The 27,273-nt window shown below is 33.8% G+C and overlaps 1 protein-coding gene across 2 annotated transcripts in view; it reads left to right on the forward strand.

The window, feature by feature from the left end:
- The first annotated feature begins 2,578 nt into the window (after nucleotides 1-2,578).
- Nucleotides 2,579-27,273, forward strand: part of LOC6038911 — a 29,251-nt gene continuing 4,556 nt past the window's right edge. Inside the window, exons 1-2 of one of the 2 annotated variants that reach the window (XM_038258219.1) lie at nucleotides 2,579-2,674; nucleotides 3,066-3,189. In XM_038258219.1, the coding sequence (XP_038114147.1) occupies nucleotides 3,175-3,189 (15 nt within the window). In that variant the 5' untranslated portion in view covers nucleotides 2,579-2,674; nucleotides 3,066-3,174. Of the gene's footprint in view, nucleotides 3,190-27,273 lie in introns of both variants that reach the window. The other variant, XM_038258218.1, reaches the window with a different exon arrangement.

The following is a 27,273-nucleotide window of genomic DNA, read 5'->3' on the forward strand; positions in this document are numbered from 1 at the left end:
GAAAAATAAAAATTCTGGGAAATTGAGTATTAGTGAAAAAAGTTGATTAAAAAATCTGAAATTTTTTTTCCGTGTACCTATTTTTTTCAAAAGTCCTCAACAATGCCTACAACTTTGCCGAAGACACCAAATTGATCAGAAAATTCACTCAAAAAATACAGTTGTTTGAATATTTACATACCATTTTTGTATGGACAGCAGCCAACATTGTATGGAGACTTGTATGGGTGAACCAATGACGCAAAATAGCTTATTTGGTCATATGGAAGGCCCCCACAAAGTTAAAGTCAAATAAAAAATACAAAAAATAAAAATGGTCCAAATCGGACGATTTCGTAGAGAGTTGCTCACATAACTTTGTTTTTTAAAATATTTCAACTCGATACTATTGTTGATCTTCCATTCAAGATGAATTTTCAAGACTCAATAATAATTATTGAAGTGATTTTAAACTCTGTAATCTTTCCTCTTTCACTATCCACCTTGAAAAGATGAATGCACAATGGTGTAAAGTCTCTATAATAATAACAAAAAAAAGACTCAATAAGTTTCATATACATGAAACTGACAAAAAAAACACAATTTGTGAAAATTACATCACAGGAAATTGGCCTATCTTTCACTTTTAAAATTTTAAAATACAGTAGTTGTTCGGTAACTGGGCGTTGTTTAACTGGGCTGCATTTTAACTGGGCGCTCGATAACTGGGCCGTAGCCCAGTTAAAAAGCAGATTAACGTCAAAAAACCAAAACAATCCGAAACGACCAAGGGGTTAATGGATGCAAAAATCATGTCCAATAAATAAAAAAATCTTTTTTCAAACTTTTATTGAATTTCATGTTACAATTAAAGAAATATAAAAATAAGCATTGTTAATAAATTTGAGTAACTTTTTTCATCATTTCATCTGGAAAATATTATGCACCGGTGGTCCCCTCGTTATTTTTCGTTCAGCCCAGTTAGTGAGCAGCATTCGGTAACTGGGCTACGTTCTCAGCCATAATTTTTCATTCGAAAAAATGCGAATAAATTTAAATATTTGGATTGTTTGTTCCAAATAAAAAAAAGAAATTATAATGAAGAATAATTAAAAATTCTAACAGTTTTACGGCGATTTCATCAAGTTGAAGTTTATTGTTTTGAAACATGACAAATATGTTTTTTTATGGAATGATTAAGCAAGATTACCATAAATTAAGATTCGTTTTTCAAGCGACGGGCCGCCACTGCTGACCTGACACGCCGGGCCAACAAAAAATGACACTCCTGATGTAGATGCTAAAAATTTAGATTTTTATTGATAAAAATTGTAGCATTTTTAAGCATATTTTTACAAAATTTGAAATTATTGGATCACAGATTAGAAAAAAGAGTAAATCCTCAGGATTTTTCTCCTGAATTCATTGGTATTTTGAAAATGTGTGCCAGCAACTTAACTGTTGTGATACTTTTTGAGTGAAAAATCGGCAAATTACACTTCAAATTTGAAATTATATACACAGTAAAAAATAATGTAAATTTGGAAGCTGTAATTTTGGAAGGTTGAATATTACCTCTTTTGAGATGTAATTTTACCTCAATTTAGACTGAAAAAGTGACATTACACCAGAAAAGTGGTAAAATTACACATTTCCAGAGGCATAATTACACTTTTTTCTGACATAAAAGATGTACCCCTTCCCAGATGTAATATTACCATGATTTTTTTTTCTGTGTACAATATTATAATGTATAATATTTTTTTCGAAGACCAATTTCGATTGCGACCTGAAACTACTCTCTAGTGATTTAGATTTTTGTAAATCCAAGATGGATGTGATGAAATATTAAGAAAATGCATTTCGTAATTTAATAGGCGATCACCATTCAAATTTGACTAAAATGGGGTCGCAGAACTCGAATTCGATATAGACAGTAAGAAAAAAAACGAAAACATATTTTTTTGGTAATGATTTGATTATTCAGAATCTAATAAAAACCGTCGGAAAATCGAAACATCGGATAGTTGTATTTAAGTTTTTTCAGACCTGAATTTTGGTTATATTTTTTGTAGTTGAAATGAACAATTTTGATCGTTTGATATTCATAATCTTAACTTATTTTTACGTTGATATTGAATACTTACATTTATTCTTGCTATTTTTGTCAATTTCATTTTTTTTTTCATATTCCTCAGCACTATGTAAACATTAACCTTCCAACCTTGCAGAAACATTTTCTCTGCTCAAAATAGTTCGATCGTAATTCTCTCAGGCTGTCCCCATAACTCTCAAAAGTGTTGAAGCGATTAATAAAAAACACTAACGATTACCCTTTTGCGCCCAACACGTAAACCCAAAACAAAACAAAACAAATAAAACAAGAGGTAAAAAAATCCACCGGCATTATTGTCGGCACCCGACCCAAGTTCTCTCATGAGAGAGAGAGAGAGAGAGCCCACGCGATCGCCGCCGTCGAGAGATCGCGGAGAGCTGAACGGTGGCGACGAACCCCCGAACTACTTAGAAGTCTCGCGCCCAGAGTATACTATTATAAAGTGTACTTGTACGAATCAAACATTTCCAGTGCAAATTTGTACTTCTAGCCCGTAGTAACGACCGGTGGGTCCGGGGGTCTGATCGTATTCGAAGTGCTTGAGTTTCGGGCGGGCGCGAGCGTGTTGTTGGTTCAAAAGTGCAGTTTTTGGGAAGGTCCTCGACGGACGGACGGGCGGTTGGAGTTCTGAAAACGGGCGTTCTGTGCAAACATCGTGATCGTGAGGAAAATCGTGACACAAAATTTGGACTAATTTTCGGAAAAAACAAGCAACAAATACCCTTTTGAGGGTCCAGCCGGTGGTGACCCCGAGGGGAGTTGTGCCTCAAACTATTTGTATTGTCGTTTGATTGGGATCGAATCGGGCCAGAACAAACGTCGTGAACTAGAACACCGAGTCCCCGAGTGCCCCCACGGTGGAAAACGTGATCAACCCCGTTCGTCCGTCGAGACGTGTTGTAGGTGCAGACATTCTCTGTGAGGAATTCCCTGCGAGAGGAGGGAAAGGTTACAACTTGAAGATTTGTAGACTCGGCAGACGTCGGCAGCATCTTCTGAGGAGGCAGCAGCAGTAATAGTTCGACAAATCCAATAATAGTCATTGTCAATTGCGAGACACCAGGCGCGCAGGTGGAATCATGAGCAGAATAATGGTAAATTTAGGGTGGATAAACCAGTTAAAAAATGGGGTAAAAATTATTTACTTTGAGATTTTTTATGATGTTCATAAAATTTAATTTACAAACAACAAACATTATTTTTTTTATACAATTTCAAATATTTTTCTAGCCTCTGCCAAACCATTTAAAAGAATATGGTACTGAGAAAAATGAATTGATCGAGAGAAGAAAAAGGAAACAAATTAATTGAAGAAATGTAGAAGCTACAAATACTTAATTTGCAATTTAAAAATATTTTTTTTGTGAAATGGTTCAGATTTTTAATATCAAAATATTTCGAAAATTAAAAAAAAACTAATCCCAGGTAACGCTCTTGTTGAGCAATTAACATCGAATATAATAACAAACAATACAAGAAATGATTCGGTGATATTGTACCATTTCAAACCCCAAGCTTCATTAAATATAGTTGATATTTTAAAAAGAAAGAATATAAGATTTTGAACCTAACCTTTTTGTATAGCTTAATTATTCACCGAAAAATAATTTTATTTTAAAAAATAATGCAACCCAAATTTTGAGGAAAAAAATGCAACTCAAATTTTGAAAAAAAAACTTCCAGATTTTTTCTTTAGATTTACAGTATTTTTGAAACTATTAGGGTTTTTATACAATATTTGTAAAAATTTGTAAAAAGAGCAAAACATACCTGAGCAATTCTCTACAAAATCGTCTTTTTTATTAATTTTAATTTTTGTATTTTTAAATCCGGCTGAAACTATTTCGGGACCTTCGGTATGCCCAAAGAAGCAATTTTGTATCTTTAGTTTGTCCATTTAATTTTCCATACAAATTTGAGCGGTCCACACAAAAATAATGTATGAAAATTCAAAAATCTATATCTTTTGAAGGAATTTTTTGATCAATTTGGTGTATTCGGCAAAGTTGTAGGTATGGATAAGGACTACACTGAAAATACAAGGAAAAAATTGGCGATTTTTAATATCACTTTTTGTCACTAAAACATGATTTGCAAAAAAACAATATTTGCAACTTTTTCATTTTATACATTTTTGAATCAATACTGATTTTTTCAAAAAATCGAAATACTGGTCGCAAAATTTTTTCAACTTCATGTTTCGATGTAAAATCGAATTTGCAATCAAAAAGTACTTTAGTAAAATTTTGATAAAGTGCACCGTTTTCAAGCTATAGCCATTTTAAAGTAACTTTTTCAAAAATAGTCTCAGTTATTCATTTTTTAAAATTAGTGCCCACGTTTGCCCACTTTTGAAAAAAATATATTTTGAAAAACTGAGAAATTCTCTATATTTTGCTTTTTTGAACTTTATTGATACGACCCTTAGTTGCTGAGATATTGCCATGTTTCAGCCGGGTTAAAAAATACAAAAAAAAATCGAATGGCCAGAATCTCAGGGAATTACTCACCTACAAAATATTTATTTGGTACATTTGTCAAAACAACAACAAAACATATGAATCGGAAAAAGCGCAAAAAAAATCTATGTAACTTGTATGGACGAAACAATAATTAAAAACTTGCTTCTTAGAATAATGACCCATGGTTGATTTCAAATAAAACAAATACAAATGCAAACAAAAAAACTTGAGAACTAATCTTCTCTCATCGTGGCATATTTTGGAACCAAAATATCATAAACAATCTAGATTCGATTATCCGAAGTTTCAATTTACCGAATTTCAACTATCCAAAGGTCTTAGAATGAACTTCGGATAACCAATTTCGATTTCGATACTAAATAAATTCAATTTGAGTGAGCCTGAGTTTGAGCCTGTTCATCATTAATTAAACATTCTAAATCAATGTTGTAAATGAGTGATAGAAAACCCTATCATTTGATGATTCCTGCAACAAAATAACAGCGACCGTCACTCTAGCTTGTGAGTTCTCTTTTTTTATTTCGTGATTGTCAGCAAGTGCATCTTTCTATCAATCTTTCTCCTTTCCTTGTTCACGCACTCTCGCCGAAGAATCTTCTGTATTCTCCGAAATCCGCAATGAGAGAATGTGAGAGAGGTGAATGTGAGAATGAGAGAGAAAATACAATTCTTGGTGCCGAAAATCTCGTGACGGAAAGAAGGTTAGTGGAATTCGGGAGATGAGATTTCATGGCATAATGGTTGTAGTTACTGAGAACTGAAAGTTTGATATTTTTATTTACAACCCTGTTCTCAATTATCCATCTTCTCAGATGACATAATCCCATATCATTTTAGAGCATTTTAAAGGCCATATTTGATCTCAACGACTCAAAATACTGCAACTCCGTTGTGAATCAAATTACTTTTCCAGTCATTTTGTTAAACAATAAAGTGATGCATAATGATTGTCTGGTCTTGAATAATATTTACTAAAGCAATTGATACTTTATTGATAATCAAATAAATAATAAATAATAACAAATATAAAATATAACTTATTTGGAAATGAAGCTTTAACGATTTATATATATACAGTAAAAACACATTTTCCAAAATCGTGAATTGTGTTCATGAATTTGAGAACCACGAAGGAATATTTTCACGTTTCCAAAGCAAATGCACTTGATTTGCTTTGATTTTTGATTGGATGGCTTATAAAACGTAGAATGAAATGTAAGCTTTATTTCCAAATAAGTTTTATCTAATATTTGTTATCATTTATTTGATTATTAATAAACTATCAAATGCTTTACTAATTTATTTGTCCAATAAGATTTTTTCGAACAAAAAGATCTTCATGTAACTTTTTGATGTAATATTTAGTAACTAAGTACCCCCCCCCCCCCCCCTGCTCTCGTTGCACAGCCGATGATGCCGCTGGGGCAGGCTCGACTAGTCAATAAATAAAAGTGAATCGTCGCGGATTTGCACTTCTTACTACTTTTTTTGCATGCACAAACCAGCTTCTCCGTCTAATGACACCTGCGCGGTCGTGAAGGTTGTTTTATTGAGGTATTGTTCCTTCAGCGCGATCGCGCGCCGCCGACAATCAATTGGTCTAATCGACAGGGGCCTTTCAATGGCTTGAGGCATCAGAAGCTCTAAATCTTTTGCTACTTCCAATTAAGAACCAGGTGATGCGGCGCGCCACCTTAAGGCGAAACGCTGCTCCCTGAGAACTTTTTTTTTGCATAACTCGGTCGGGTCTGTAACAATGTTTCGACGGCGACGAGGAATACTGTTGGAAGCCTCGCGCGAGAAGTTGCGGTGGGAATGGTTCTAAATATACATGTCACAATCGCAGGACGAAACGTGAACACTAAAAACAACTTAGTCGCTCTATTCTGGACCAGCACAGGCCTCGTGGATGCCAGAAATAACCACCACGTGATTGACGTGTTGAACTTTGCGAGATGAGAACTAAGGTGCTTAGATGCCGGGGTGGAAGAAAGGTTATTATGAATGTTATGATGAATGGAAAACTTTTTTCAAAGAAGGTTTGTTTACATCCGGTGAACTGTTTTTTCAGCATTTAAAAGGTGACAGGTATATGAAATACAACAAAATTATAAACAATTGATTTAACTCCTCTATTAGATTTTTAAAATTACTTCAATGAAATATACATATATCTATTTTATAAGATTTTTTCCGATTTCATAATTAAAGTATTAAAATTCATAGCAGAACATTAAAGGTATCTAAAAATAATTTGAAGAAACAAAGTTTTATTTCTTTTCTCCCAATAAATTTGGAGAAACAAAAAATTCCCTTTATGTAAACAGTCTGCAAGGACGAAAAAACCTCAGGTCACGCCCCACTGTATTTACCCAATGAATTTTCATTCGTTGATGGTTTTCCGGTGAACCCACTTGTTGATGTTTGCCATCCATCTGTACCTTAATAATGAAACAGCAGTGTAACGCTTCGTTGGAAACATTTTCCACTCGCACCTTACGGATTTCACCCGCCGCCGTTGTAGTCTCTTGGCACTATAGACAATTTCAGAAAAAAATGAGTTCGATTTTTTTGTTGAAGATTTTTCACGCATCGCAAAATATTGCATTCTCTCAAAATGTTTATTTCGCCAAGAGAGCTTTATTACGACAACGCGCCAAACATGGAACAACAATTCAACGGAAATGTCTGGTTCCGCCGCCGAGAGGATGTAACAAGCTTCACCAGATAGGTCGGCCTCGATGATAAAGCGAACTTTAAGACGCACCCAAAGGCATCGAGCGTAGGAACTTTATGATGAATTGATCTGACTTTCTGCCAAACCGCGCGCGATGATTCAATCTTGCATCTTAGATCCAATCAATAGCTTGATATAAATCAATTTCCACCCCTCATTCAAAGTAGAATGTCAAGACCGAAGACGATAAAGTTGGTCACGGTTGAAGAAGAAACACGTTCGAAAAAAACGCTTACAGATTGGATTCTGGTCGATGAAAGAACTGTTTGCTACTGGGCTTGAACTGAACTTGTGGCACAATCGAAAGGTGTGGAGCGGTTCTTTTTCGTTTGAACATGATTGTTTGCAATTGTTGACATCGTCCTCGTGAGTCTTTGTCAAGATTGGCTGACATTGAAAACAGGTGAGACGTTGGTTCAAAGAATTGATTGACACAACTGTAAGGTTCCATTGATTACTCAGAGACCACAGCATGTGGGCTCAGTACAATTAAGTTAGCTGAACAACAAAAACAATGTTGTCAATCCCAGTAACTTTTCCAGAACCTCAAATAAAAGGAAATCTTACCCAGAAAATTTCAAAATTTTGATTACAAATATTTTCAAAAATTTGATCAATACGACAAAATGAAACATTAGTTTAGGACTTCTTCTATCAGCAACCAACAATATTTCTGCGCAGACTCAGCTCGAGGGGAAGCATGAACTTTAGTGTTCCCAGAATCACGTGCATTTTGAATTTTTCAAAAAAGGTTTGTCGGGTTTTCTTTCCAATTTTTTTAAAAGAATAAGTGCGGTTAGGTTCTCCTACATATTGCATGAAATTTTGGAGTTGTATGCAAGAGCGACGAACCGCCCTAGTTCTCCATACAAACTTTGGAGAAAAACCATTCGGCCCAGACAAACTATTTTTGAAAAATTCTAAATGCACGTGATTCTGGGGACCCCAAACTTTATGCCTCCCCTCGAGTTGAGCCTGCGCAGTCGTTTTCGTCATTGTTTTTTTAGTTTTTTTATGATTCTACAGACAATTTTTTTCATGTTTCGCTTGTTTTTCACATTTCTAAATCAGAATCATAAATTTCAATTTCAAACTGCTTGGAATTCCCAACTTTTCCCGATTTTTTTAACAAAAAAAAACACAAATTTTCCCGATTTTGCTGATTTTTGTGAATTCCCAACTTCCCGACATTACCATTACCATTAGCAAGGATCACATTTGTTTATATTTTCTACTGAATTTGAAATGGATTTTTCTTTGAACCGGAGTTTACAATCGTATGATGGTCTTAAAATAAAATTTTGTTTCGAAAAAGCAAAATATATAGCGGAATTAAAAGGAAATCTCGTCTCTTTGTATTCACAGTAATGCATTCTGCTAAAACGCTCAAACAAACCACAATCGAAAAAGAATGTTTTGCTCTTTGTTTTCAGAAAATGGCTTACCAGATTATACCATTGAGTTTAAAAGATTTTTGATTGTGTTGAGTCAGCACGGAAAAAAATCAATTATCGAAATCATGAATTAAATTCACGAATGCGAGAACCACGAAGGAATGTATTCACGTTTATAGTGTAAATGCACCATACTCATGAATAAATTCCTTCGTGGTTCTCACATTCGTGAACTTAATTCACGGTTACGAGAATCGGCAGCTGTCCATACAAAAATGCTGTATAAAAATTCAAAAATCTGTATCTTTTGAAGGAATTTTTTGATCGATTTGGTGTCTTCAGCAATGTTGTAGGTATGGATACGGACTACACAAAAAAAAATGATACACGGTAAAAAAATTGGTAGTTTTTAATTTCACTTTTTGTCACTCAAACTTGATTTGCAAAAACACACTACTTTCAATTTCTTTTATTTTCTGATATATTTTAGGGGTCATCAAATGCCAACTTTTCAGAAATTTCCAGAACGGGTAAAAAATCTTTGACCGAGTTATGATTTTTGAACCAATACTGATGTTTTTCAAAAACATCGAAATATTGGTCACACAAATTTTTCAACTTCATTTTTCGATGTTAAATCGATTTTTCAATCAAAAAAAATATTTTTGAAAAGCTGAGAAAATTCTCTATATTTGCTTTTTTGAACATTGTTGATACGACCCTTAGTTGCTGAGATACTGCCATGCAAAGATTAAAAAAAAACAGGAAAGTTGATTTTTCTCAACTTTATTATCAAGACTAACATTTCAAAAGGGCGTAAAAATGGATGTTTGGACCTTTTGAAATGTAAATCTTGATCTAAAAAAAATAAAATATTGTTTTCTAAAAATCGGAAAAATCAAGAAAGGTTCATATTTTAACATTGAAAATCGGACCATTCGTTAGTTGCTGAAATATCGACATTAGAAAATTATGGGTTGTTTTGGTGAGACTTAAAAAGCATCAATTTTTCTGCACAGTCAAAAAATGTGTAAATTTTGAAGTTGCAATTTTGAGTGGTTGAATATTTCCTCTTTTAAAATTTAATTTTACCTCAATTTAGACTGAAAAAGTGACATTACAGCATAAAAGTAAAATACTCATTTTCAGAAGTAAAATTACACATTTTTACTGACATAAAAGATGTATTGCTTCCGAGATGTCATACTACCATGATTTTTTTTACTGACAATATCAGCAACTAAGGGTCGTATCAACAATGTTCAAAACAGCAAAATGTAGAGAATTTTCTCAGCTCTTAAAATATTTTTTTTTCAAAGATAAGCAAACATGGGCACTAATTTAAAAAAAAATGAATGACTGCAACTATTACCAAAAAAATACCTAAAGATGGCTATAACTTGAAAACGGTGTACTTTATCAAAATTTCACTTATGTACTTTTTGATTGCAATTTCGATTTTACATCAAGAAGAGAAAATCTGTAGATTTTCAAAGATTTTTTGCTCTTTCTGGACATTTCTAAAAAGTTGGCATGATGTCCTAAAAAAATTAAAAAATTGTGTTTTTTCACGCAAATCAATTTTTAGTAACAAAAATTGAACTTAAAAATCGCAATTTTTTTACGTGTATCATTTTTCTTCAGTGAAGTCCTTATCCATACCTAAAAACTACCGAAGACACCAAATCGACTAATCGCAGCCAGCGATTAGTCCGATCGTTTCACACAGATATTCCAACCCATCGTGAATTAATTGGCCTAATTTGCCGAATAATCCCGAACGCAAAAGAAATTCAAGCATTCTGGAACTGACATTATTTCCATACATCACTAACGAAACAAACAACGAAATGTATCCCAAGTTCACTCACCCTGCAATAAATTACGGTGTTGTTGTAAGCCGATACAACAGCCAATCATTGAGTAATCTCTACCGATGTCAACACACAACCGGTAAGCCGGCCTCCATCCACACAGGCACTGGACCATCCGCGAGGACGTGGATGTGGTGGACATTTCGCCCGGGTGACGGACGGATACCACCTCGAACACCTTTTTATGCATGTAAATCGGCCCAGCTGCAAATCGACGTCGACAGTATTTATCACCTTCGATGGGGGGAACACGAGCTCGATGTGACACGCGGCTCTGTGTGAAGAATATGCCATAGACAACTAGATGTAAAAATAGTTATTTGGCTTGACGAAAACAAGACAAAAGTAAGCTCCACTTGCGCCTTCGACCAAAGATAAAGTCGTTTGGTCACTTTCGATCGAACCAAATGCAAAGTCGTTCGGAGTCGCTCGTCGCAAAGTGCGTTAGGTTCATATTTCTTCCCTTTCGCAGCGACACATTTGTGCTGTGCTATGTCCCAATGGCCGGGGTCCAGTGACCCAGAGAGTAAAATCTGGTTCACACGGGTACCAGAGGCCAGGCAATGTGGGCTCGATTTTATCGAGAAAAGTTGCACGCACAGAACCGGCGTAACTGTCACGCAGCTGAATTCTGGTACCAGATGCCCCCGGGGGCTTTGCTTTGAAAGCAGAACACAGACGCAGTCCAATGTTTCTAGTTTTGAAAAGAAATCTATGTTGGAAGCAGAACGATGCAATTCCATTGCGGGGCGGAATGCGTGGAAGAGCAGAAAGTTCAGCGCAGCCAGTTGTCGGACAACCAAGATGAATAATGTAAAATGTTGTGTCCATGTTATGAACTCTGCTGGGAAAGGTTGAATGCTTTTGGTGTTCGGGTTGCATCATTTCGAATTGATGTTATCCACTTTCAACAGAAAATAACCGAAGTAAATATCGTTGATAAAAAAAACCGTAATATTTGGGAAAAGAAATGACGCATTGATATTGTTGAAAAAAATTAAATTTATGCAAAAACACATTTTCCAATGTTTTCTAATTTAAGAGATTAGCTGAGCAGTTCTCTCAGATTTCGGTCAATCGATTTTTTTTTTGTGTTTTTTAATCCAACTGAAACTTATTTGGTACCTTCGGTATGCTCAAAGAAGCCATTTTGCATCATTATTTTGTCCATATAATTTTCTATAGGGTAGAGGACCCAGTTTTCGCCCTGCTCCAGTTTTCGCCCACCTACTGGGTTTAATCTATATTCAGCAAACTCATACCGTTTTTTGGTTGAATTTATTATGCAGGTTTACATATTCATTCATTTCTAGTACTTATTGAAACTTTCCTAATGAATTTCTATTGTTTATTAAGTTTTTATAAGGTTTTCAAAAAAAGCCTTACTGCAGCCGCCATATTGTTGTCAATTTAGACTACAGCGGGTAATAATGTTAATGAGGGAAAACAACTTATTTTGTCCGAAAATAATGTGAATGAATAATTCATTAGTTCACTGCATGTCTGAATTTCATGAAAATCTAGTGATTTACATGTTTTAAACGTTTACCAAAGGTTATTTCAATAAAATAAAGTGGGCGATTTCTGGGGTCATGAAAAAACATTCGATCCAATTTTCGACCAGGGCGAAATCTAGAATTGTGTTTTAAGATTTTATCTAGAACCAGTTTTCGTTTACCATAAAAACTTTCCTAATCGCAGCGAAATGTGCTTGAAAATATATTTGGAACATTCTAGATTATTGTTAAAGGTTAAATAATCATTTTAATTACTTTCATTCCTAAGGGGTTTTGGTTCAAATGTTGTAAAAGTTTACTGGTACATATGAGAACAAATTAAGCAGAGGATGCAGAAGTAGTTACACATGTGCTTTAATATTTTGTCGATGTTTTATATTGAGTCAATTCGGGAGCAAATGACCCATAGGGTTAAAGCTCCCCTAACAAAATCAACAACAACGTGGAGCTAATTGTAACTGTGTGCCCTTATCTTGGGTGAACAGGGACACATGAGTTCTATCACAAATTTTGATTCAGTCATATTTTTTTAGTGAGAGTGAGAACATTTTTTGGTTTTAGTTATATTAGACAGAGAATCTCAAAATAAGTAGGATATCTGAAAAAAAAACTCGTAGGATTTTTTGAACCTCAATTTATAATATGTACGACAAAATATGTGCACATCAATGAAATTTAGCTTCGGGAACATATTGTGTATCAATAGGAGACCATATTTGTTTAGCTTTGTGTCATAATTTCATTTGATTTCATGATTTTTGTCGTGGGCGAAAACTGGTTCCAAGGGTGGGCGAAAATTGGATTGAGGGGGGCGAAAATAGGCTCTTCAGAACACTTTATGAAAACGCAAAATTTTATCAAAAATAAATAGGTAAATGATAAAAACCTTGTGGAAACTTAAAATCAAATAGTTTATCAACGTTCTACAACAAATAGAACCAAAAACCATAAATTGTCATCAAATTCTCATCAAATTTCCTAGATTGCCACTATAAAGTGGGCGATTTCTGGGTCCTCTACCCTACCAATTTGGCAGCTGTCCATACAAAAAAGATGTATGAAAATTCAAAAATCTGTATCTTTTGAAGGATTTTTTGATCGATTTGGTGGCTTCGGCAAAGTTGTAGGTATGGATAAGGACTACACTGAAAAAAAAAATTTACACGGTAAAATAAAATTGGTGATTTTTTATTTAACTTTTTGTCACTAAAACTTGATTTGCAAAAAACACTATTTTATTTTTTGATATGTTTTAGGGGTCATCCAAAGCCATCTTTTCATAAATTTCCAGGTTGTGCAAAAAATCGTTGACCGAGTTATGATTTTTTTAATCGATACTGATTTCTTCAAAACATCGATTGTTGGTCGCAAAAATGTTTCAACTTCATTTTCCGATGTAAAATCAAATTTGGAATCAAAAAGTACTTTAGTGAAATTTTGATTAAGTGCACCGTTTTCAAGTTGAAGCCATTTATTTGTATCTTTTTTGAAAATAGTAAAAGTTTTTATTTTTTTAGTTAGTGCACATTTGCCCTTTGAATTTTTTTTGAAAGCTAAGAAAATTCCCTATATTTTGATTTTTTGAACTTTGTTGATACGACCCTTAGTCGCTGAGATATTTCCATGCAAGTGATTGAAAACAGGAATATTGATGTTTTCTAAGTCTCACCCAAACAACCCACAATTTTCAAATGACGATATCTCGGTTACTAATAGTCCGATTTTCAATGTTAAAATATGAAACATTTGTGAAATTTTCCGATCTTTTATATAACAAATTCCATCTTTTCCTTGTGGAAAACTGTCCAAAGAATCCAAATAATCATATTTATTAAAACTTTTAATTTTTTTTTTTTTTTTGAAAACTTTTCCTTAAAATTACTTAAACACCACGGAAAGTGTCAGAACAGCAAAGAGTTATTTTTCCCAGGCAAAATAAAATCATCACAGCTTTTAATTTTGAAAACTATTGACTGCACTGTAATTATGCTGTAACGCATTTACAACAACTTTGTTATTGAAATGTCAAAATTCTGGCTTGTATTTTATGGTACCGTAAACCGGGGTGACATTGATAGAATTTCGATTTATTTTTGGAATATTTTTCAACTGGTAAGGTTTATCTTAAGATTAATATTTTTAAAACATGTACTGGGGTAGGCCACTTAAGGTGCATGCACGATTTTTGATAAAAAGTGTTTTCAATTGTGTTTAAAAAAATAGTTGCATTGAAAATTCATATTTTGAATTCCGGGTGACTTTGAAAGTCATAATTATTCTTGTAAAAATCAGATTTTATGCGTTCAAATTTTATTTTTAAGTCAAATGTACCATTACTAAGGTTACTGATACATTTGTAACGAAAAAAATCCATGATTATTATAAGTTAACTAAGTTATAAGCAATTTAGGTAAAATTGTTATAAAATCAAAATTTTGACTGAAATTCTTTAAAACTAGTTTTGTTTATAAAATTATTGAATCATATTGCACTTTAAACGGAAATCGAAGCAAGAATCAAATGTTTTCACATTTTAAATGAAATTTGTTCTACTGAAAATGCCAATAAATTGGGAGATTTTTTTTTTTAAATTATGTTTCCAAAACACATTATATCAATTATTTACAAACTTATTTTAAATCAGGTTCATTGAGAAAATCATGACACTTTGAGAATATTAAAATAATACTATTTATCAACATTTTCTTTATTCTAGTTAACGAACTTTTTAAACTTTTCGAATTTTATGAAAACTTCTTCTAGAAGTACTTTGAACACTTCTTTACCACGGTCAGAATGATTCCATACCATTCCGTACGTATTTAATTTGTACTCTTCAGTTTGCGGGAAAATCTCAATCCTATCAAAGTCCCGTTTTACGGTACGCTCCCCAAAAATGTTGCAAAACATTTGCTAGTACATCCCTTTAAATTTGACCAGTTGTGATGCTTCACTATTGATTTTGTTGACTTTTTGAAGCCCTTTCAGGGGCTTTATGAATTTTTAAATTTAGTTGAACTTTGTCGTAGTTCGTATACTTTTTATATACAAAATTTGAATTAAAAACTTGATTACAGCAAACAGAAAAAAATACAGGATTTTATTAATCGTTTGTGGCAAAATGCAGTTCTAGGAATCACATGCGATTTCTTTTTAATTTCTACTCGAAACACTCAAACTGACTGCATTCGAAATTTCTGCCGGCAAATATTCTGAAACTCGGCCCAGAGGTGCAGAATGGTCCCAGGAACCATGTCCAATTATTGGTTTGGGTGGAATTTTTTTTTTCATAATAACGGTCTGTGGGGATCTCGTTGGGAAAGCTCGTTCTAAATTAATCACAAATAGAATTCCCAGCTTTGTCCTATCAAAAATAGCTTGAATTTTACTAGACATTTTGGAGAACCTTCAAATCACCAAATATTTCATAAAAAAGAAATCAAGGAGTAAAAATATATTGTGTAACTAGATCTTACAAAAATTCCAGCTCAGATAAAAAAAAAATAAAATAAAAAATTTAAAAAAAATCCAAAACATAGCAGAAATAATAAAGGGGTAATTCTCCGCCAACTCACACAGCAGTTGCCCCGACCCCTCTTCGAATTGCGCGAAACTTTGTCCTAAGGGGTAACTTTTGTCCCTGATCACGAATCCGAGGTCCGTTTTTTGATATCTCGTGACGGAGGGGCGGTACGACCCCTTCCATTTTTGAACATGCGAAAAAAGAGGTGTTTTTCAATAATTTGCAGCCTGAAACGGTGATGAGATAGAAATTTGGTGTCAAAGGAACTTTTATGTAAAATTAGACGCCCGATTTGATGGCGTACTCAGAATTCCGAAAAAACGTATTTTTCATCAAAAAAAACACTAAAAAAGTTTTAAAAAATCTCCCATTTTCCGTTACTCAACTGTAAAAAAATTTGGAAGATGTCATTTTATTGGAAATTTAATGTACTTTTCGAATCTACATTGACCCAGAAGGGTCATTTTTTCATTTAGAACAAAATTTTTCATTTTAAAATTTCGTGTTTTTTCTAACTTTGCAGGATTATTTTTTAGAGTGTAACAATGTTCTACAAAGTTGTAGAGCAGACAATTACAAAAATTTTGATATATAGACATAAGAGGTTTGCTTATAAACATCACGAGTTATCGTGATTTTACAAAAAAAAGTTTTGAAAAAGTTGGTCGTCATCGATCATGGCCGTTCATGGTCACCCGCGACAGACACGGACGACGAAACAAAGAGAAATGCAAAAAGTAACTTTTTCAAAACTTTTTTTCGTAAAATCGCGATAACTCGTGATGTTTACAAGCAAATCCCTTATGTTTATATATCAATTTTTTTTGTAATTGTCTGCTCTTTGTCGAACATTTTTACACTCTAAAAATAACCCTGCAAAGTTAGAAAAAACACGAAATTTTAAAATGAAAAATTTTGTTCTAAATGAAAAAATGACCCTTCTGGGTCAATGTAGATTCGAAAAGTACATTAAATTTCCAATAAAATGACATGTACCAAAATTTTTTACAGTCGATTAACGGAAAATGGGAGATTTTTTAAAACTTTTTTAATGTTTTTTTCGATGAAAAATACGTTTTTTCGGAATTCTGAGTACGCCATCAAATCGGGCGTCTAATTTTACATAAAAGTCCCTTTGACACCAAATTTCTATCTCATCACCGTTTCAGGCTGCAAATTATTGAAAAACACCTCTTTTTTCGCATGTTCAAAAATGGAAGGGGTCGTACCGCCCCTCCGTCACGAGATATCAAAAAACGGACCTCAGATTCGTGATCAGGGACAAAAGTTACCCCTAAGCACAAAGTTTCATGCAAATCGAAGAGGGGTCGGGGCAACTTTTCCCGATTTCGTGTGAGTTGGTAGAGAATTACCCAAAGCTTAGTGATTTTTCACCCTGAATATTTCCAATTTTCTCGGTGACCTTCAAAACAAATCATCAAACTCTGTGATAATTTGAAAAATTAATTATGCGAAATTGCCCCTTTTGAGATGGAGGATACATGGAAAAAGATTCTTGTAAATAAAAAAAGCAAAAATCTAGATAATTATCATAACTTTAAAAAGTTCTACTAAAACGTACCAAATCACCAAATCCATCATGTTTCGCCGCACGCACCTGAAACCAAGCCCGATCCAACCCCACAACGTTACAATCTAATCTTTATCAACTGGTTTCGCGCTCGACCCAGATTTTCGCCTTGATCTCAAAGTGCACTCAACGACGGTCGTCTGCACACCTTTCTGAAGCAAAAAAGAAAAATCCAATATGCAAACGCGAAAACCAAAATCCGCTCTCGTTGCACTAAACTGTGCACTTCGCTCCATCAAACCAGAATATCAACCAGCTGTGTGCGTCGTCTCACGCGCCTTTCGCAGCTCTGATAGTGACTGACCACTTCTTGACCGCGGCGGTGCACTTTGGCGCGTAGATAAATCGATTCCAATTATGCAACAACCACCTACCCAAAGCAATCAAGGTGGCAGGAGGGCACCCACCGCCGATCCACCGTCACGAACCTGCCAAGGGAAATTACCTGTCACATGGTCGAGTTTGACGAATCTCCAAATGGGGTTGAGTTTGGATTGAAGGGCCACAAATGGGCATTGAAGCAAAGTTCTGAAAAATTTTCCAACTCTATTGCCTAAAAAATAACTAGATTTCACGCCCAATAAATTAATTCAATTTGCCCTCAGCCATTAGAGGGTTAAAAGCCACTTCAGTCACCGCCCCATACTGCGTAGACTGGCTGAAGTGGACCCTGCACTCGTGAAAGCACGAGCAATTATTGTGCGGACAGAAATTGCGTTTTTATCAAGCCCGCAATGAGACAGCAAATCACTATTAAACGTAGGCTATTTACACACTGTGTCTAGTGGGCACTAAATTGAGCCTGGTGTAGGTCACTTCTCGACCAATATCGGGTTTCGTTCACAGTCCAGAGTGGGTTCTGTGGGCGAGGCCGTCAAAGATTGACCGCGGGAGATATTGAATCGAATGCGAACGTATCTAGAACTGTGATGATAGGACGACGACAACGCGCTGTCAATCGCTTTCGATCTGGATTGGGTTTCCCTCGCAGTCCATGTGGGAAATGAAGTGGTGCAACAGGAGTTCAAGATTTGCGTTTTAGATTCATTTGGGAAGATAAGGTTGCGAAGCAAGTTTGTGCGAATGTCTGTAATTGTAATTAAAATTATTAAACAAAAGAAAACTTGTTAGAAATATTCTGAGGATGATCAATAAAAAATGTGGCTAGATTACATCCGAGAATGGTGACAGATTTTGTAGCGAATAAAGTGTAATTTTAAATGCCTTGAGTTTTTACATTTTTACGCGTTATTTTAGGTCGAATTGCTCAAAAAATATATGAAATTGTCAACCAACCAAATTTTCAACCTTCCGAAATTCAATTTGAATTCCACAAAACAAAAAAACGGAAAAAATAACTTCAGAGCACCAGCACTTTGAACATTTAATAATCAGAACTGGGACAACTTTTCAGGGCTTCAGAATGCAAGTGATAATGTAGAATGAATACTTATATCTTCCCAAATTTCATCGAATTTGGTTGCGTATAAGTTACAGATCTAAATGTAATAAAGAACATAATTTGTTTGGATATAAATAATCTCAGTTTTCAAAAGCTCATAAAAGCTACCAAAATTAAAATTTTAAATCACAAAATCCTTATTTCCATCAAAATAGTAACAAAAATTATTATTTAAGGTAAAATTTGATATTTTCATTTTTCTTTTCTGTAAAAATAAATGCGAAATTTAAAAAGCAAGCTCAACATTTGAAAATGCCCAAAACTATTTTTATTTTCCAAGTTGAAGTTAAAAACAAGCTGAAAAATGAATGCGGTATAGTTGACACTGAGACAGCATCATTTGTTTCTCAGCAATCAGCGCCCGATCAACAATTTAAAAAAAATGTAGTCTTTTGAAATTGCAAAAAAAAAACTAAAAATTTACGAAAAAAATAACCTTTAAATGATTTGAAAACTGTTCACAATGTTTGACAAGTTTTAAGATTTTTATATAAAAAACCAAAACATTTTCCAAAATGTACAAGTCTGGTAGAAAATTTTGCACTAACTTCAATTCAATCGCAAAAATGCCTTTTTAATACCTCTAAAACTTATTAAAAAAAACGAAAATTAATAAAAACGTTATTTGGGAAAACAATGATCAGATAAGAAAAAGTCGGACAATTGTTATGTACAGTCCTAATCATAACCTACAACTTTGTCCAAGACACCAATTGTAGAGCCTCTGATGTTTTGAAAAATTGACTACACTCAACCCCCGGTGGTTGGTCACTTTTTCGTTTGACACTTTTTTAGTTTGTACCCCGTTGGTTGGTCAAAGTCAAACTAAAAAGTGACGAACTGTCACTTTTTACATGGCGCTCACGCACACTATCAAAACAAGCGTTTGGTAGTGTGTGTGAACTCCGTGTAAAAGGGGTGTCAAACTAAAAAGTGACCCCGTTCGTTTGACAACAGTTGGTGTCAAACCATCGGGGTTTGAGTGTATATGTTTTGAACCACCTCATAAACAGGGCACAGTGGCACAGTGGTCTGAGAAGTGAAATTAGCAGGAGAAAATTATTGCTGCTTCGGGGAAGCATTTTAGAGCTTTGGTGTCAAAGGAACATTTGATCAGTACAAAAATCTACGACTTTGGGTCTTGATGATACTAGGGTGGTCCTCAATTTTCTCAGTTTTTTTCAAAATCTATCTCCGCACCCTGATAGGGACATACTTTATTCGGCAGTTTTGTAGTGCTAATCATTCTGAACAACTTTGCTGAGGACACCAAATTTTTATCTCTTAATCTGTTCATTCTACAGCATTTTATATAAATAGCGCTAGGGTTACCCTTTAAAAAAGTGTTTTTATTCTATAACTTTCTTGCATCATTTTTGACAATTTTGGTGTCTTCGGAACATATTTTGAGGACTAAAAAACGCGTCTTTTTACGAAAAAACAAAGTCGCTAGCTTTTTTTGTTCAAAAGTTTGAGCAATTTTACATTTTCAAATAAGCCTTTTTCAAATAATTGTATCTTTTTTGTGGTGGAACCAAAATAACATTCTGTTTGCTGCATTTAAAAGCTTAAGACTTCTTCTTTATGATGATTTAAAAATCTAATGAGGCTTTTTTTCGATAACTCAAATAAAAATTGTTTAAGGATTGTTATTTTCAGGTAGGAGAGAGTGGGGAGACTTGATCCCAAGCCTGTATCTCGTCAGAATGTGGGTAAAACAATAAGTTTTGTTCTAGAAAGTTGTGCGAAATTGACTAAAACTCATTGTAGAAAACAAAGAAAAAAATTAAAAATGTTTGGATTGAGTTACACACATTTTTCTAAGAAGTGCTGCAAAAAACTTCCAAGAGATCTTTTTTCATTGTTTTGATAAGTATAGAAAACACTCAAAAATTATTCAAAAAAATATTTTTTATATATGAATTGTTTGATAAACATATCAACTCCAAAACCCTTATGCATTTGACGTTAAATTTATCGTCATACTATTTTTACAATCAATGGTTTAAAAAGTGCGTTAAGGGAGACTTAATCCCTGCATTTTTACAGTCACTGGAATCAGCCTCAAGATTAAATAATTTGGCTGGGGTTTCGTACATAGTTTCCTTTAGTATAGTTGTACATAACTAACTGCAGTTTGAACCATTTTCAAAAGTTTTGTAAACAAAAATTACCAGCTTTTGTAAACATGCTCAGTTTTGGTCTTAAAAAGAAAATTTTAAGTTTTTAAATATTTTACATGCTATACTTTTTATATATTGAACACAAACGTACAGGTTTAATGTGAAATTGCTTATAGAAAATTAAAAGTTTGGATGAATAAGAAACATTTTGCTTAAGATTTCTTCAAAATTTTGAAAGGGGGTCAAATTACCTCCAACATTTTGAAAATGCCGGTTTAAAATATTTTTCTAAAAAGCATGGCATTATTCGAAGAGTTTATCTGATGAAGTACCCTTATCAGCCAAACATAGTTGAATGTTTAAGCTTTCAATTCATGCAAAAAGATCATAGTTTTGTGAGAAATTGACAGAATTATGTGCAATACAAAAAAAGGGGATCAAGTCTCCCCACTCTCCCCTATATTTAATACGTGGGTAATTCTCTACCAACTCAAACGAAATCGGGAAAAGTTGCCTCGACCCCTCTTTGATTTGCGTTTAACTTTGATCTAAGGGGTAACTTTTGTCCCTGATCACGAATCCGAGGTCCGTTTTTTTGATATCTCGTGACGGAGGGGCGGTACGACCCCTTCCATTTTTAAACATACGAAAAAAGAGGTGTTTTTCAATAATTTACAGCCTGAAACCGTGATTAGATAGAAATTTGGTGTCAAAGTAACTTTTATGTAAAATTAGACGCCTGATTTGATGGCGTACTCAGAATTCCGAAAAAAACGTATTTTTCATCGAAAAAAACACTAAACAAGTTTAAAAAATTCTCCCATTTTCCGTTACTTGACTGTAATTTTTTTGGAATTGTCATTTTAAAGAAAATTTAATGCACTTTTCGAATCTACATTGACCCAGAAGGGTCATTTTTTCATTTAGAATTAAATTTTTCATTTTAAAATTACGTGTTTTTTCTAACTTTGCAGGGTTGATTTTTAGAGTGTAAAAATGTTCGACAAAGTGCAGAAAATTACAAAAAAAAAGATATATAAACATAAGGGATTTGCTTGTAAACATCACGAGTTATTGCGATTTTACAAAAAAAAAATTGAAAGAGTTGGTCGTCGTCGATCATGGACGTTCATCGTCACCCGCGACAGACATGGACGACGAAACAAAGTTTAACACAAAATGTTCAAAGAATCCGATGGTGTGACAACCTGTGACATTTTTTTTTTTAGAAAAACTTGACACTTTGAGAAGAATAAAAAAAATAGTTGTTATCAGTGTTTTCCTACCTTTAGTTAAATAACTTACAAAAACTCTTGCTAATTAGTTGAAAACTACTTTTAAATGTAGAAATTTTAGGTATTATTTTTTATGAGAATAACGTCCTTTCAAATCTACATTTTATTTTTAGACAAAAAAATGTATAAAAAATGATAATAGATCTCAAACATTTCCAGTGCAATCTATGGATAGCAATTATAAACCAGTTGTTAATGTTTCAAAATTTCGTAACTGTAGGGTTGGATTTGTTTGAGGGATTCTTTCTTCTATTTTAGCTAGAAACAGAATTAATATAGTTTAAATTGAACTTAATAAAAATAATTGTACCAGGAAAAATGTGCTTTGAATAACTTTTTCGGTGATTTTAAGTTTTGAATCTATAGAAATTTTGAACATGTTTTGACAACAACATTTTGTTTTAATATTCTCACCTTGATTTTATTTTCTAACTAATTTAGTTCGCTGAAACTTTAATATGCAACTTTACAAACAACAATGTTTGGGTTGTTTTCTTTTTTTGTTACCCGCTCCGAAGTTTCAAAAACATTTTGAAAGCTTCAATATAAATTTATCCGAATTAATGTTAGTTGACTCATAGTCCACATATCTTAGAGTTTTTCAATTTAAAAAACAAATTTGCCTTAATTACAAGGCGGAAGCACAAGCATTCCGTCGAAGCACCCTGACAACAATGTGGTATTTTTGCACTAATTAAGGAACATTTAGTTCGCATTTCATTTCTTAGAATTGTCGTGTTTCTTTTTTTCCTAATGCCAGGAAATCGTTCGAATGGTTCACCACAATCTTTTTCCAATCAAGTGGAAAAGTTTACTGGAAAAGTTTACTGTTTACTCTCTGCACACGCGTGTGTTTGCAATTGGAAAGGGTGCTTTAAACCCTTTTCCCGTCCTTCTACCGTTTAACAAATTGCTACAATTTGTGACCCACTTCGAGCGGCGAATCAGCTTTGATGGTGGGGCGTTGGGCCACTTGAGAGCAGAGTTGCTAACCCCAATAATGATGACTCTGTCTTTTTTGTGTTGTTCCCTTGTCAAACCAAACCCTCTAAACAATTTGGACAACTTCATCAACCTCGTTCGATACGATCAGGGTGAGGTTCATCTAATTATATTTAATTATTTGTACTTGTAAAAAATTAATAACCATGCGACATGAAACACGTGGTCAAGCGGACGCTGAATTGAAAGATCAACGACTAACGATCCGTGATCAGGCACGAACCAACGTCGGTTGACGAACCGAACCACGAAGTGCTCGCGTGAGTTATGGGGCCTGAAATTGTGAACAAATAATGCTCTCTCAAAGCAAAGCGCCCATTCAGCAAACGATGTTTTCATTGACGGCGACGATCCTCAACTTTGGAACAGTAGGCCACTTGTTGGTCATTGAAGACTGGGAAAGAAAAAATAAGATTTACTGTTAAGTTAAGACATTTCCAAAAAAAAAAGTTTAAAATTTTCAACAAAATTAAAAAATTAAGAAAATAAGCTTTTGTCCATCAAACACCCACCGTGAGACTACACCGCAAAAGGGCTCTCTGTCCAACAACAGCAGCAGTAGTCCCTCCAGTGAGGGGCGCCCCAATTGGTTCAACATTTAACACACCCCTCGACGACCGTGCGCGCGTCGATCACTGAGTTTAAACGCCGGTAAGTCACTTTAAACTTGAAATTACCTTTCAATGTTGCTGGTCACGAAATTGGCGGTGGCGGTCCAAGTTAGAAGAGACTGAAGAACCCAAACATGTGCATCTAATCACACAGATCGTGAGACCAAACTGTCGGTACTTAAGTCAATTACCGCACACCACCAAACGATCAGCAGCAGTGGGTTTGTGGTAGCTCAGCGAGGTATCTAATGATGGGGTCTTGAGATCTTGAGGGGGAGAGTAAAAGTGCTCGTTAGGGGTTTGGTGTGGTTTGGTTTGCGATCAGTAGCTGGCTGCATCAAATCTGATGCTTTTCAGAACGAGATCTCTGCTGCAAACCTGATCGTATGAATTGATTAAAGAGCGGAATCGTGAGATCGAAATGTGCACACGTTTTGCATAAATTACGCGCCCCATATGTGCGTATGTCAAGAGGCGCTGCATTTGAGGAAGATTAACGGCGCCGGAGGGTTGAAAGATTAAGTCCCACACTTGTTTGCTTTAAGTGCGACGAAAAAAAAAGATATTTAATCTCAACCTGTAAAACACCTAACTCAAATCTTAAGGACTTACGATTTAACGTTATTGCTACATTTTACAAACTGTGAACATTTTCAAAGGAAAAATGAAAAATAAGAAAAGAAAAAACCAAAATGGAAAAGATTTGGTTTGGATCTGGAAAATACGACTCATCTTGAAAAAATGGAATTGGAAAATACGACTTACAAAGTAAAAAATAAATAAATTTGGAAGGTGTAATTTTGGATGGTTGAATATAGCCTCTTTAATATTGTAATTTTACCTCAATTTAGACTGAAAACGAAGCATTACACCAGAAAAGTGGTAAAATTACACATTTCCAGAGGTAAAATTACACATTTTTTCTGACATAAAAGATGTACTCCTTCCTAGATGTAAAATTACCATGATTTTTTTTTCTGTGTAGGTATCTAAAAAAAATAGAAATCAGAAAAAAAATTCGCTCCTCACCTATGCACAAAATATCGTTAAAAGAAACTTTAAAAATCATGGTCGTGGAAATCATTTAAAATTTAACTGTAACATTGGCAGGTGAAGAGTCACACCGCGAATTAAATTTTATATTGCCCAATAATCGCGACTGAAAATTTCAAAGTTAACTCGTTCAAAGCTGTAAAAATTTCAGCCAATTGGTCCATCCTGTCCTGAAAACTTTATAGTGAAATGGCAGCCATCTTGATATTTTTGTGGCATGTGGGATAACTATTTGGGGGTTATTTACGGATTTAAATTTCAAAAAAGAAAAAATGAATAATGTTCGTGTAAACAGTAAAAAATATTATGGAAATATTTTATCTGGCAATAAATGCATCTTTTATGTCAGAAAAATATGAGTAATTTACCACTTAAAAATGTGAAAATTTACCTCTTTTTCGTTGTACTGCCACTATTTCAGTAAAAATTGAGGTTATACTACATCATTGAAGAGGTAATATTTAATCTTCTATTTTTACACCTTCCAAATTAAAACATTTTTTTTTTGTTTTGCTTTGTATATGACAAATACATTAATGAAGAAACAATATATTTTCGAGCAAAATAAAATTATTAAATAACAGAAAGTATGCTTCACCGAATCCTAAAATGTGAATTATTTTTAATTATTCGAAAAAATTTGGGATAAGATTTCAGTGAGTTCCTGGTCGTGTCAGTGTGTAAAATTGTTTATCATTATTTCTTGAGCTTAAATTCTCAACTTGGAATTGTCTCTTCCCTGAAACTTTAATGAATAAACTGCATAATTTGTTCAATAATTAAATTTCACATGGTTTCATGCCAGGTTGTGAATTTGTTTCAACTTTAAGGATCAAAAAAATCAAATTATTCGCTATACATCTTTGCCCTGGCGTTCTCGATTGCGAGATTTCTACTCGAAACTAGGTGCTTTAGGGATATAAACAATAAAATTTTCTCGCAAACATGACATGATCAAGAAGTTTTTTTGAAATGAAATTATTTTATATTTTATTTATAATAAACGAGATTTTAAGATTTTTATTATTTTTTTTATTTAAAAAAAAGTGTAGCTGTGTGTAAAGTGGTGAATTTTTACTACAGAAATACATAAATTCGTATTAAAACACTAAATTTTCACACGAGCCACGCAGAAAAATTGTGTTAATTTGGAAGGTGTAATTTTGAAAGGTCGAATATTACCTTTTTATGATGCAATTTTACCTTAATTTAGACTGAAAAAGTGACAATACAACAGAAAAGTGGTAATCTCACTTTTTTTTGCGGCAAAATGACACATTTTTTATCACATAAATATAAATGATGTACTCCTTCCCAGATTTAATTTTACCATGATTTTTTAAACTGTGCAGGAACTGCCTCTGAGTCCCATCTTAGAATGCTTTTTTGAATTATTTTATAATTTATTCATATATTCACATTTAATATTTTAGGCGATATTTGAGGTGCACCACGTTCAATTATAAAATAATTTTATTTTGAACGCAAACCCCTTGATTACACCAACCAACGCAAATTCTGCGCATTTCAATTTTGAGGGGAAGGATGAACTGTGGGGCCCCAAGAAAAACTCTAAAGTTTTTATGGAGAATTGTGCGGTTCGCTTCTTTTACATATTGCATGCGATTTTTGGATTAAATGCAACAGCGACAAACCGCCCTTTTCCTAAAAAATCAAAAAATCTTCAAAGTATTTTTCGATTGCAAATTTGATTTTACATTTAAAAGTTTGTAACCTTTAGAATTTTTTGACTTTAATTTCTATTTTAAAAAAAAACATTATTTTTTTTGTCAAAAAACCATAATTCGGCAAAAAAAATTTCCATACATTTCCATGGCCCAAAAGTTGCAGTGTTTGAAAAAAGTTTATTGTTTTGAAAATCGGCAAAAAAAATCCGTGAACTTATTTTTTTATATTCCTTATCAATACCGCAAAGTTGGTATTGATAAGGAATATAAAAAAATAAGTTCACGGATTTTTTTTGCCGATTTTTAAACAAAAGACAAAAAATCGAAAATTCCTTCAAATGTTAAAATTTTCGAAAATTTACGGGGTGTGGTGTCTAGGGGGTGAAATTGGGTCATGCAAAAATGCTGAAATTTGTATTACCCAATCTCACTTTCCAGACCCAATGTCACCCCTGATGGCGGTAAAATTTTTGAATGGACAGCTGACAAAATTGTATTGTTGCATGTATTGGTGAACCAATGACACAAAATGGGTTGTTTGGTCATGGGAAAGGGCCACACAAAGTTACAAAAAAATAAAAATGATCCAAATCGGCCAATTTCGTAACGAAATACTCTGGTCAGTGCTATCAATAAAATGTCGTTCAAAAACATTTTTCTTCTATTTTGGAAAAAAAAGATTTAAAAATTTGTTTCAGTATTAATAGTTTTTTTTCTATAAAATGTTCATGGGCCTTGTGGAATAACTTTTCCGACCTTATTTGTTTAAAAATCAAAAACTGTATTTTTTATTTGAAAACCCGTACAGCTACTACTACACTGCAA

This window comes from Culex quinquefasciatus, chromosome 2 (assembly GCF_015732765.1).
Source record: "Culex quinquefasciatus strain JHB chromosome 2, VPISU_Cqui_1.0_pri_paternal, whole genome shotgun sequence".
In the NCBI taxonomy this organism is placed as follows: domain Eukaryota; kingdom Metazoa; phylum Arthropoda; class Insecta; order Diptera; family Culicidae; genus Culex; species Culex quinquefasciatus.